At 39.9% G+C, this 14,472-nt stretch overlaps 1 protein-coding gene across 1 annotated transcript; it reads left to right on the forward strand.

Annotated features, from left to right (window-relative positions):
- The first annotated feature begins 11,380 nt into the window (after window positions 1–11,380).
- On the forward strand, window positions 11,381–13,760 carry si:ch211-184m13.4 (uncharacterized protein LOC798560 homolog). Its single transcript, XM_034186643.1, is given in 4 exon segments — window positions 11,381–11,716; window positions 11,719–11,736; window positions 12,996–13,510; window positions 13,596–13,760. Coding segments are annotated over 4 exon segments (1,029 nt in total). The 5' UTR covers window positions 11,381–11,385.
- Window positions 13,761–14,472: the final 712 nt, after the last annotated feature.

Consider the following 14,472-nt stretch of genomic DNA (forward strand, 5'->3'; position numbering starts at 1 on the left):
ACGTGGAGGACATCAGAAGTCACTCCCAGTTTGTCTCACAAACACACACGCTGGTCCGTGCCTCTGGGCCCCACCATCCACCATCCACCATCCCAGAATTCTCTACTTTGGTCCTTGACCCCCTTCTCTTTTTTTTTTTTTTTTTTTTTTTTGGCCCACTCCTGCAGAAAAAGGTCACATTTCTGAGAAGTGACTTCCATACATGTTCCATGCTGGGTCGTCACTTTGAATTTTCAGAGACCTTTCACGTCATGCAGCCTTCAAACTCAAAGACTACAAACACACAACCGCGCACGACCTTCCAGTTTGTGATGATATTATGGACAGATTATTGTCTCTCTGTGACCACAATATTAAACATATTCTAGGAAATTATATTTTGATTGTCATCGTCATCCACTAGCTTTGATGATTTGAGGTCCAATAAAATTTCATTGCACCTGTTTCACACATACAGTGCCCTCCAAAGGTGTTGGGACACTTGGTATTTCAGACATTTTAATTTATTTATGCCATTACAAATACAAAAATAAATAAATAGAAAATACAAAAATAAAAAATTCTAAAATTATCTTCCTTAAGTTAAAACTGAAAGCAAATCTCTACAACTTGATATAAACTGTCGTGCTCGGCCCCAACTCGGGGTTTAGGTATTATTTAATTGATTTATTTCCTCTGTGGTTCTCTAGTTTTATTTACCATATGTTCATAAGCTGTCTTTTAAGTCTCTGTTCGGTTTTGTTTACTGCTTTCCTTTGTGTATATTGTAGTAACCGGTTCATGTGTTATCATTTAGTTTTGCAGTCATTCATTTATTCAGGTTTTTCTGTAGTAGTTATGTAGTCACTGGTTTTGCTTTATTTAGCTTCAGTGTCTTATTGTCAGGTGGTGTTCTGTTAATCTTGGGTTTTATTTTCTGTTATCATTTATTGTGTGATAGTTTTTCATTGCTTTATTATGTAATCACCGGTTTTGTTTTCTGCTCAGCATTTATTCTCTGTTTAACCAATAGTTTGTTTTGCCACTTTTTGTATCCACTATTCTGTATCAGCTCTGCTCTAGTTTTAGATATAATCATTAGTTTTCTGGTTTTCCACTTTTTGACTCGCCACCTTAGTTCTTAGTTTTGCCCCTTTGCTTTGTTCACGTTTATTATGGTTTGTCAAGCACATTGTGTTTTGCACCATTGGTTTTTCTGTCACTTAATTATCTTGCCTCAGTTCACTTTGCTTTTGTCTCACTGTACTCTTTTGCACTTACCTCTGTCTTCCCTGGTCACGCCCCCTTCCAGAGCCTTCCACACACCTGGACCTCATCACCTGTTGATTTACCTGCTCCCTACTTAAGCCCTCACAGTCTCACATCTTACTGCCAGATTGTTGTAGTTTTGCACTTTCCAGCCTCACGTCTCAGTCCTTTTCTGCCTTGTATTTTTGACCTTGCTTATGCTAACCGACCTCCGCTGTGCCAAAGCCCTGAACCTTGCTTGTTTTTTTTGTTTTTTTTTACTTTGCTTCTGCTTCTGCATTTTCCACTCCTCATTGCCACTGTGTTTGACCTCTGCTCATTTTTGGACCTCATCTCAGCCTGCAAGGTTGGGTAGGATTACTTTGAAAGAATATATGTGGATTACATGTATGTATGTACAACCCCTGGCAAAAATTATGGAATCACCGGCCTCGGAGGATGTTCATTCAGTTGTTTAATTTTGTAGAAAAAAGCAGATCACAGACATGACACAAAACTAAAGTCATTTCAAATGGCAACTTTCTGGCTTTAAGAAACACTATAAGAAATGAGGGAAAAAAATTGTGGCAGTCAGTAACAGTTACTTTTTTATACCAAGCAGAGGGAAAAAATATGGAATCACTCAATTCAGAGGAAAAAATTATGGAAACATGAAAAACAAAAGAACGCTCCAACACATCACTAGTATTTTGTTGCACCACCTCTGGCTTTTATAACAGCTTGCAGTCTCTGAGGCATGGACTTAATGAGTGACAAACAGTACTCTTCATCAATCTGGCTCCAACTTTCACTGATTGCTGTTGCCAGATCATCTTTGCAGGTTGGAGCCTTGTCATGGACCATTTTCTTCAACTTCCACCAAAGATTTTCAATTGGATTAAGATCCGGACTATTTGCAGGCCATGACATTGACCCTATGTGTCTTTTTGCAAGGAATGTTTTGACAGTTTTTGCTCTATGGCAAGATGCATTATCATCTTGAAAAATGATTTCATCATCCCCAAACATCCTTTCAATTGATGGGATAAGAAAAGTGTCCAAAATATCAATGTAAACTTGTGCATTTATTGATGATGTAATGACAGCCATCTCGCCAATGCCTTTACCTGACATGCAGCCCCATATCATCAATGACTGTGGAAATTTACATGTTCTCTTCAGGCAGTCATCTTTATAAATCTCATTGGAACGGCACCAAACAAAAGTTCCAGCATCATCACCTTGCCCAATGCAGATTCGAGATTCATCACTGAATATGACTTTCATCCAGTCATCCACAGTCCACGATTGCTTTTCCTTAGCCCATTGTAACCTTGTTTTTTCTATTTAGGTGTTAATGATGGCTTTCGTTTAGCTTTTCTGTATGTAAATCCCATTTCCTTTAGGTGGTTTCTTACAGTTCGGTCACAGATGTTGACTCCAGTTTCCTCCCATTTGTTTTGTTGTGCATTTTCAATTTTTGAGACATATTGCTTTAAGTTTTCTGTCTTGACGCTTTGATGTATTCCTTGGTCTACCAGTATGTTTGCCTTTAACAGCCTTCCCATGTTGTTTGTATTTGGTCCAGAGTTTAGACACAGCTGACCGTGAACAACCAACATCTTTTGCAACATTGCGTGATGATTTACCCTCTTTTAAGAGTTTGATAATCCTCTCCTTTGTTTGAATTGACATCTCTCGTGTTGGAGCCATGATTCATGTCAGTCCACTTGGTGCAACAGCTCTCCAAGGTGTGATCAATCAATCAATCAATCAATCAATCAATCAATCAATCAATCAATCAATCAATCAATCAATTTTTTTATATAGCGCCAAATCACAACAAACAGTTGCCCCAAGGCACTTTATATTGCAAGGCAAGGCCATACAATAATTATGTAAAACCCCAACGGTCAAAACGACCCCCTGTGAGCAAGCACTTGGCTACAGTGGGAAGGAAAAACTCCCTTTTAACAGGAAGAAACCTCCAGCAGAACCAGGCTCAGGGAGGGGCAGTCTTCTGCTGGGACTGGTTGGGGCTGAGGGAGAGAACCAGGAAAAAGACATGCTGTGGAGGGGAGCAGAGATCGATCACTGATGATTAAATGCAGAGTGGTGCATACAGAGCAAAAAGAGAAAGAAACAGTGCATCATGGGAACCCCCCCAGCAGTCTACGTCTATAGCAGCATAACTAAGGGATGGTTCAGGGTCACCTGATTCAGCCCTAACTATAAGCTTTAGCAAAAAGGAAAGTTTTAAGCCTAATCTTAAAAGTAGAGAGGGTGTCTGTCTCCCTGATCTGAATTGGGAGCTGGTTCCACAGGAGAGGAGCCTGAAAGCTGAAGGCTCTGCCTCCCATTCTACTCTTACAAACCCTAGGAACTACAAGTAAGCCTGCAGTCTGAGAGCGAAGCGCTCTATTGGGGTGATATGGTACTACGAGGTCCCTAAGATAAGATGGGACCTGATTATTCAAAATCTTATAAGTAAGAAGAAGAATTTTAAATTCTATTCTAGAATTAACAGGAAGCCAATGAAGAGAGGCCAATATGGGTGAGATATGCTCTCTCCTTCTAGTCCCCGTCAGTACTCTAGCTGCACTAGAGTGTGTGATCACTCCTTTTTAGATGCAGACTAACGAGCAGATCTGATTTGATGCAGGTGTTAGTTTTGGGGATGAAAATTTACAGGGTGATTCCATAATTATTCCTCAGAATTGAGTGATTCCATATTTTTTTCCTCTGCTTGGTCTAAAAAAGTAACTGTTACTGACTGCCACAATTTTTTTTTTCCTGATTTCTTATAGTGTTTCTTAAAGCCAGAAAGTTGCCATTTGAAATGACTTTAGTTTTGTGTCATGTCTGTGATCTGCTTTTTTTCTACAAAATTAAACAACTGAATGAACATCCTCTGAGGCCGGTGATTCCATAATTATTGCCAGGGGTTGTACATACATTTGGATTACTTGTAATCTGATTACTTTTGGATTACATTTCAAAGTAATCCTACCCAACCTTGTCAGGCTGTTCTCTGCCTGATACCTCTGCAACGCTGACTGTTTTGCTGTGTACCGAACCAATTGCAAGTAACCCAGATAAACCCTTTTTACTCAAACCATCATGAGTTTGCATTTGCTTCCTACCGCTTTCTGTGTCGAGCCACCTCGAATCATGACATAAACTAATTCAAATATAAAAGCCAAGAAGATGGGCTGCATAAGTAATGGAAGGCTTTGGTATAATACCTGTAAATAAACAGTTTTGCTGCCATTTTTCTTTCTTTTCGTCAGGGGATGAATACATGAACATTTCCAAGTCACTGAATATGTCTTGAACTTTATTTACATCAGTTATTAAGAAACACAAATGGTATGACACTTTATGGTAAATCTGCATGGAGTAGACAGTTCTCAAAAACTGAGTGACAAGTGCAAGAAGAAGAAGAGTGAGGAAAGCCACCAAGACACCCAGACAACCCAGAAGAAGTTAGAAATTGTGCATAAGTGCATGTTTTGTATTTTGTATCTGCAGTTATACAGCTTCAAGTGCTATAGAGGAGGATTTTCTTTCATGAAAGCACAAAATCTAGACTTTCTCCACTCTCTCTCTCTCTCACTCTCTCACACACACAAATAGTCCACTCACACTTTTTTGCACATGGATAAGACAAACAACTTCCTCTGATCCCTTCATTAAGAAAGAGCTGTTGGAAAGAATCAGATTACTCATGATGGCCACAACACTACTGTGTTTGAGCATGATGTGCTAACTGTGCTCATAACGGAGGAGAGGCTAATGCTAATAACCAACAGTATATGTGTGGAATTTTCTGAATGAATCCTGTTACCATAAAGCACTAAGAGACAAACAGACCTGCATGGAGAAGTCTTGTCTTTCAAATGCATCTGCAACGGACTGTAATAAAAATAGTTTGAAGTCAGAAACAAGTGCAGCTAACATTAGAGCTAATGCTAGCGATGATCAGCAGCATGTGCAAAATTGAAAAAGGGATAATAACGCCATCGACAGTTCTTAGGTAGTCCAGATCTCCAGTGACCATTGCAGTGCACAGCTGTACACAGTAATTTTTGCAGAGTAAAATATATTCTGCCAGGATAACACTGGGTCCCAGTCCAAAGACAGTTAAATATACTCTGTCAAAGTGCAAAATTCATTCTATCACAGGGTAAAATCAACTCTATCATGCTGTGAATGACTCTTATTGGAGTTGAAAAACGTGATTTGACAAGACTGTAGAGCTGATTTCACTCTATAATAGTGTATTTAACAAATGTTATCCTGGCAGAGTATATTTTACTCTATAAAATTTACTGTGTATTACTGTACAGCTGAGGTGGTTCACGCATTTGGTAAGGATGCCTCCTGGGCGCCTCCCTAGCTGGGCGGAGACTCCGAGGAAGACCCAGGATTAGGTGGAGAGGTTATATCTCCACACTGGCCTGGGAACGCCTCAATGCCCACTTGTCAGAGGTGGTTAATGTGGCCTGGGAAAGGGAAGTTTGGGATCCCCTGCTGGAGCTGTTGCCCCTGCAACCCGATCCCAGATAAGGGAATGAAGATGAATGAAATGAGTGAATGTTCACTATTTACTATTGTAAATACAGGCTTATATTTATTCAGCCATAGGTGTGTTTTACTTGTAACATAAACGGCCCCAATCAAATCAGAACAAAATCATCTCAGGTTGGGCAAAATATGAGCAAGGTCTAGACTTAATCCACTTTACGGTTTTCAATCAGTGTCCTCTGCCTTTACCTTTCACAGTGGCATTTGCTTGAACTCGGTGCTTTGCTGATTAGTTGGTGAACTCAGAAGTGAGAGGTTTACTGGTGAGAAAACATGTTTGCGCATAGCATCAAAGCATGCAAGCTGTTACAGGAGCAGTCACCAAGGCTGCCTGAGGTGATGCAGTTACTGAAGTCATTCCAGCAACTCTGCCTCCTCCTCCATCTTCATCCACCCATTTTCTGTATATCAGGTGCAGACCGGAGTTTGAAGCCATATTTTTCCCTAGCTCGATCCAGTAGGCTTAATTTATATTAAGAAATACATCAAAAACGTATTTACATAAAATAACCTTTAATTTAGTGCACAGATGGGCACACATACATTTGCTACTTGCATAGCAACTGCAGGGTATAAGATGGGGCCAGAAATTTCATCATGAAATTCATCATGTCTTCCTCAGCATGCACCAATGCACAAAATTTCATAAATCAACAAATCAGCACTGGATGCTATGTTTCCAACATCTGAGCTACACATCACAAAACGCCCCCAGACAGACCTTGCGTAACATTCTTCAGCTAGAGCTCTTAGCAAAATTCTATTATAACTGCATTAATGGTAAATGTCCACCAGGTGGATATATTGCTTCGTACTGGCTGCTGTAGATCACCTAATACAACCAACCTGTTGCTTATAGTAGTAGATGATGTTGTGATGACAAAAATCTGGTGTCTTTCAGACTGGTGTTTTCTCAAAAAGGACTGACCATCACAGAAACTCAACAGCGCCCCCCACAGTTTCTACATATAAAATTGTGGTCAGATATGGAACTGCAGCAAGCATTAAAAACTGCCGTTCAGGTCAATTACCTCTTTGGTTGTGAACATCATACTGGGCAACACAGTGGGCCAAATCAAAGGGAGGAAGGGCCAAAGAAGGCCTATGGGCCCCCAGTTGGTTAGCCCTGGTTTAGATCTCACTTGCATGTAGCAACTTGAGATAACTTGGTGCTGCATGAATAAATTAAATAGCAATTTCTGCAAATTATGGTTTATGAACTCATATCGTAAAGATCACAATACTGGACTTATGACGGTACATCAGGGTTTTTAAACCAAGATTGTACAAAGCTGAAGGTAACTGTGTGGAGTGAAAGGCACAATTTCAAATGATCAGCTCACTTTCCTCGTGTGTTTCAGTCAGAGTTCACCACGAGCAGAGCCTCAGGCCACCTAGTGAGACTTCAGCCAGTGACTGTTTTTCCCTTTCTCAATGCAGCGTTCAGATGGTGCAAGATGTTTAACTCTGCACACAAAATTAACGGAGCGTGAAACGCAGGCCTGAAGGGCAGCGGGCTCCGAACCTGCAGGTGACAGTGTCAACATGAAGCTTGTATCGTGACCTGAGTGGCTCCGTGTTCTAACTGCATTTGACTAGTGACGATTACTGACCTTTTGTATATCCAGCAGCCATCCGTTTCAATTACGCCGCCCTGCTTCGCTGAGAGCGACTTTCGATAGTGTCGCTGCACAGACTGCGGTGTGCTGTCTGTCTTTCACGTGTGGTGTCTCATCTGATTTTTGTATATTGAGTTTTTACGGAGTTGCTTTAATGAGAACCTTCTTCTTTATATTCCAATTAGAATGATAATACACCTTAACTTTCACCATGGGATGAACTTGAAGGAGTTTCTTGAGTGTTTTTGGTGACCTAACATGAACCCTTTTCATACAAGCAACCAGTTGAAGTTGATGTTTGGTTACTTTTTGGAGCCATATTGCTCCATGTGAATAAACCAAGTGGTAAAGTTCGACGCTCTCAGCTGAAGCCCTACCGGAAGAAGACAAAGTTGCAGTTCCGACTGGCAGCTTGAGGCTGGCTTCAAAGGGAGCACATTCTCATAGAAGCCCATGTTAAAATGTCCAACCTTAGAGCAGAAATAAACATGTTTACAGCCTGGTAAAAAAAAAAAAAAAAAAAAACGGCGTAAACACCCCTAAGATCTGGAGAGGTTCTGCCCTTCTTATGATCAACAAATACAACCCCAAATCAGAAAAAGTTGGGCCGATATGAAAGATGCAAAAATTAAATAATTCGTTTTAGCTTTTTGGAAATAAAAAATGCCTGAGTTCCACAATTTTGAAATCAGGATGGAATTTGAGCCAAAAATCAATAATGGGAAACCATTTCCAGACTGGAAGCAGGAACTTTCACCTTCTTGTAAAGGTTTCCTCATCACCATCACCAGGGACCCCATGACCAGATCAGCTGTTCCTGGATGAGTAACAGACTTCCCCTTTTTCAAGTTTCACATGCAGAATATTTGTGGCATAATCAGTTTCACAGCATAACAAAATAGTTGCATTTTGAAATCAAACATGAGACAAATAAAGACTATTTTCGACAAATTAAAATGCCCCAAAATACGTTGAGAAGGTCAGAATCTCAGTTTGCTGAAGGAGAAATGTTCATTCTAACAACTGTTCTCGGAAAATAACAGTTTGTGTGTTTTGTATGTGAGTGTGTGTTTTAATTTGCATTTTTCATTTTGTGAATCTTTGTTGAGGGTTGGTGGTTGAGATGTAGACATTCTTGTCTTCAACAGCACATCACAGGACTGTGACATTTTTTCTCTTTTCTTTTCTTTTCTTTTCTTTTCTTTTCTTTTTTACAAGCACCAAACAAACGACAGTTTTCTCCTCATCTTCCATCCGCTGCACACCGGGCCTCCTGCCTGCACACCGACATCAGAAAACCTCACAGGCATCGCACAACGCATAACCTCAGACTGTAGATGGTATCACTTCATCTAACCTTTCTTCACGCTGCGCAGTCCAATTGCACCTGAAACAAGTACAAGCACTCCTGTAACGTGCGAAAGCTTCAAGGAGGCAACAACCCTGTTTGTGCCAACTGTGCTAATAATAAAGGCTGTGAGCAGCCAGACTGAACAGGAGAAGCTCATGAAGTCAGTCAGGTCCATAAGTATTTTGACAGCAACCCAACTTTCAAATTAACCTTGAACAAAAAAGTTACAGTATATTCCTGGTTCCTCTGTTTGGGTGTTTGATTATCGGGCTCTGACCCTCTGCTTGTTTACATGGTTTCCTCTCTTGCTGCGTCCCTCATGGACACTGTCAATTGATGAACTGCCTTCCTGAGTGCTGAGCTCTCGTCTTTACCCATGACCATTCTCTCTGCTTGTTCCTGCACAAACATTATTGCATGGACTCATCCTGTTGGGTTTCCTTGCTCATCCTGCTTTGAAATAAAAGTGTCTTAGTTGTTCTCTGCTCAGGGGTCCTCAGTACAGTGGTCCCATGATCCACCATGCTGGTGTATCAGTGCTGAGGATCCCAGCAACTGGAAAAGGCCAAGGAGATGCCCACGTGTCACCTGACTGGAGCAGACAGTCGACAACTTTTACCAGGTGGGAATGGAAAGGTTGTCCGCCTTGACCCAAACAAAGCCTCAGGATGGATGTGTAGTGTGACTGATTGAACAACAAATTTTGCACACTACCTGAATGTTACCAACCTCACAGGGGCACCCCGGTAGGGATAAATCAGGTTGCAATTCAATATTCTAATTCAGCCGTTGTCACACTTAAGAATGCTGGGATCCGCTTTGAAATCAGAAAATCATCTGGGACTTCCCAAACCTTTACTCACAATTCTGACATACACATGAGACGAAGATGAAGTATTTCAATATATACAATATGTTAAATTAGATCATCTATGGAATTTTCCAGAATATAGCTCTCACCAGAGTATAAGTTGCACCTATCCAAAAGTGCCCCATGAAGAGGAAAAATGTGCACAAATCACACCGGAGTACAAGTTGTATTTATTTTTCAAATGTTTGCTACATTTGATGCAATAAGAAGCTAAATTAACTTAATTAATTAGTTAAAGAGCACAAGTTAATTACTGCTATTATACCTATGAGGCACTGAACAAATGATCATATCTGAGATAAACGTGCAATGTAATTAAATGTTTGAAAACTTGCCGCAATGTTAGAAAACATGGATAAACTGCTTTTTCATGTCGATGAATAAAGCATCATAAGCTCAACATTTTTAATGTCTTTTGTAAAATAGTTCTAAAAGATAATACCCTTACAGTACTAGGTACTTAAACTTAGCTCCTTCTTCTTCTTTTAAGCTAAGCATAGGTCTCTTCAAAGACCCGTTCTTATTGTCCCACATAGTCCAAACAAGTGCTGTGCTGAGTAAAATACAAAAGTAATATTCTCTCTTTTTATTTCAGAGTGTGTTCTTCCTGTTAGAAAGCATTTCTTAAATTTTAATAATTCCCTATGACAAACTTCTCCATCTTCTTCCTGTTCTTCTACTCTGAAGTGCATGTGAATCATTATCTTATCTGTATACAGGAGCAAGTAGTCATTCATGTAGATGTGCTATCCTGTGACTATAGATGATAATGCAGTATTTTTTCAAATAAGTCACTTTAGAATATAAGCTATGAAACCTCCCGAACCAATAAAATAAAATGTGACTTATACTTGAAATACTTGGAAAAATACAGTAAATGACAACTAGCACATCATTTAAATTCCCAGCCCCCCCCCCCCCCCAAACAACAAAAAAAAAATTCTGATGAAAAATAAATTTAAAATTAAGTAAATTTATTTGAAAATATTTTAAGTTATTTTAAGCTGCATTAAAAAAAAAATGCAAATTAAATACTTTTTTCATGAAATTTGTTTGTAATGACCTCTCATGACTCACCTGCAGTAACTTGGTGCACTTTGAGAACCACTGTTCTAATTGATTAGGTTCATTATTGCAGTAGGACAAAAAAAAGCAGGGGTGGTGTAATGTGGAGTTGCATCAGGAAGGGCATTCGGTGTAAAATTTGTGCCAATTCAACATGCAGATCCACCTCAGACACGGGAGCAGCCGAAGGGACTTACTGTAGTAGGAAAAAATGTCATAGTTGGTTTACTTATTTATTTTGAATAGGAAAGTTTGAAGACTTCAATTTAGATCTTCTCTTGACCTGCTGATATGGGGGGTCATAGACGCATCATAATTGTGCATGCCTAAAACTCTTGCACACAGCTGATGATGTTAATGTCACAGAACTGGAGGAGAAAACCTCCCGCAGACTTTATATATGACGGCTCTGTCAGGTGACAGGCAGGCATAGAGAAGAAGGAGGTGGGATTTGAAAGGTCTTACAAGTTCTTCAGAGTTCTTGAGATATGCAACTCGATTTGCAGTCAGCAGTGAGTGAGACGGAGTGGGAACGTGGCAAAACAAGTTTGTCTCTCCAGCCATCGTAAATCTGAGGAGCAAGAACATATTTAGTCTGTAAGAACAGTGTTTCGCTCCCTGCTTCTGATTTATCAGGTGGTTCTCTTCTTTGAAGGCCAGGTGGGATGGATGTCGATAACATCACACGCTCCTCAGCTGACATCGCTCCAACAACCCACAGCAGCTGTGATGTGTTTGTGTACCAGAGTGCAGCAACGTTCCTCTTCCCCATTTTCTACTCTGCAGTCTTCATCATCAGCGTTTGTGGCAACAGTTTGGTTCTTTATGTGATCTGCCAGAGGAAGCAAAAGTTCAATTCCACGTCCATCTACCTGGTCAACCTGGCGCTGTCCGACACCCTATTTACGCTGGCTCTGCCGGGTCGGATTACCTACTACATCCGCCACTTTGACTGGCCCTTCGGTGACCTCCTCTGCCGACTCACCACCCTGCTGTTCTTGCAAACACATATGCAGGTAACGTCAGTCATTTCTGCTATTTAGGTCCAAGCAGGTTTCCGTTACCACTTAACAGGACTAACAACACTTAAATCCAGCCTCAGTGTACCATGGTCTACACAAATGTATGGTGGCCATGACACGGTGGCAGCTGTAGCTATATAGTGGTCACTGAAGGATTACACATTGATCAAAATTTAAAAACGCTCCAATCATATTGAAAAATATACCACATTATTTGTCTGATCATGAAGATTCCAAAAATGTATAGGTCAAAACATTATGGGGTTATGGTGTAAAAATAGCAAAAATGGTCTCAAAAGTCAGTTTCAGTTTGTCCAGGGGTCAAAGGTTGCTCCATTTTTGGTAAAATGTGAAGCAAATTATGGACTGAGACAATAAACAGGAATTGTATGCACCATCTACTATGCATAATTATCACATTACAGGGTAACATGTCATTGAATTCAATGGATTTTGTCATTGTTTGATCATTACCTTGGAGACCATGGTCAAAACTATTCCCTTTATTAATCCCATTAGCCCCATCTATAATCAGCATCACTTTTTACCAACGCTGGAGCAATTTTAACTTTTGAACTACATGACCTTTGTCACCGTTTTTGATTTTTTAATCCGTATCTCCACAGCATTTAGTCATAGATAGTTCAAACTATACTTTTTTGGAATCCTTATGATCACACCATTAAGTCGGTATACTTTTCAATCTGAATGGAGCATTCTTAAATCTTGACCACTGTGTCATCCTTTGTTGATCCCTACCTGGCTATAGCTAGGTCCCTGGGATGGCGACCATACATTTTGTGTAGGTCATGGTACACTGAGACTGGATTCTAAGCGTTGACTTCCATTAATTATAAGAGCAATATTCAGTTGGATCACACAAAAATTTGGCATCTCTGAGATATTTAAAGTAATTTGCTCTGGAGCCACTGAGTTGAGATGGATTTGTTGTATTTATTTATTTATTATGGACATAACATTCACATTGGACAAACCAGATGCAATGTTTTAAGTGTTATAGCAAAATATGCTAATTTTCAACACCTGTCCATAGAGGTGGATTTAGATATTACTGTGGCAAAAACTTTTATCTTGCAAACAATTTGACACCATAATTAACATGGTTCAACAAGAACTGCCTGCAGGGACAGATGGGTGCATTTGCTATCTTAGTTGGGTCGGTAATTGGGTTGTACATATTAATAATGACACTTTGCATTGCAGTTGGAAATGATTTTGATCTTTCCTATCAGGCATTGCCTTCATGACCTGTATCAGTTTGGACCGATACCTGGCCATGGTGCACCCGGACCGGCTGCAGTGCTTGCGGACTGTGAAGGTGGTGCGTTGGGTCTGCTGTGTGGTCTGGGCTATGGTTTCCCTGCAGATTGCTCCTCTGATGTTCAGGAGCATGCTGCACGAGCACCAGCATAGACGCACCTGCATGGAGTACTTCAACTTTGAGGGTTCCTCTTCCACACCTTACGTCCTGCTCGTGGGATGCATCTTCTCCTTCTGCTGTCCGCTCGCCATCATCCTGGGCTGCTACGCCAAAATCAACCTGAAGTTGCGTGCTGCAGCCAAGCCGAATTCTCTGACCGGCCGTTCGAGGAGGGGCCACAGGGCCAACACCATCATCCTCCTCATCCTCCTCACCTTCATCACGTGCTTCAGCCCTTATCACCTCAACGTCATGCAGTTTATGTCCAGAAAGATGCACCACCAGCCGAGCTGTCAGGAACTCAGGGCCTTTAAGGTGTCCTTACAGGTAAGACCTGTGGCTGTTCTTCTCATTTTAACAGACATAGCTTGTGTTTTCCCTCATCTAAATTGTTTTTTTTTTTTGATCATAGATTACTGTTTCACTAATGAACTTCAACTGCTGCCTGGATCCGGTCATCTACTTCTTTGCCATTAAGAGCTACAAGAAGCGAGTGAAGAGTCTGTTTAAGGACCATCTGTTCACCTCTGGTGTTTCGTCCAAAATGACAACTGAGAACAGCAGCAGCAACACCTGAGAAAAAAAAATTAAATATCCAAATTATCATTCCACTAAAAAGCATTTTAAATCATTAAGAAACAAATCAAGTCAAGTCCATAATATTGAAGTTAAAACATCCATATTATCATTATTATAATTAGGTTTGTGCATGAAATCTTGAAGGCAGTTGCTAATGATAACAATAAAATCACTGTAAAAACCTAATGAAATACAACCAAATTTTCTTATAAAACACAGCAGAAAACTGGAAAGTCCTTATATATTTTTAAAGTAGAGAAGTCATTTTTTTAAAACATATTCCTATTTATTTATAAATTTTAGTTAGTTATCACTCTTTTTCATTCATTCATTAGGAATCTTAGCAGTTCTTGTTTGTGTTTTGTTTTTTACATAATGTACACAGCACAATTTTCAACACTGACCTTTTCACTGATCTGAAAGGATTATGAGCTTCATTTTTGCTTTTATAAATAAAATTATCATTCCAAAACTATTTTGCATTCACTAATTTTGTTGTTGTCTTATAAAATTTGGTGTGAATATCTGAAACAGTTGATTGTACACAAAAGTAATGGAATCAGCACTAAATATTTTTATTACAAGAGTGAATTTTAAGGATTTCATGGATTACACTGTTTTATAGGTTATTTCTGTGAGCCTGCTTTCTTTTGCACATTTCATTACTCACACACAAATGAACTTCAACTATGCCAGTGAGAAGACACGTC

This window comes from Thalassophryne amazonica, chromosome 14 (genome assembly GCF_902500255.1).
Source record: "Thalassophryne amazonica chromosome 14, fThaAma1.1, whole genome shotgun sequence".
Classification (NCBI taxonomy): Eukaryota; Metazoa; Chordata; class Actinopteri; order Batrachoidiformes; family Batrachoididae; genus Thalassophryne; species Thalassophryne amazonica.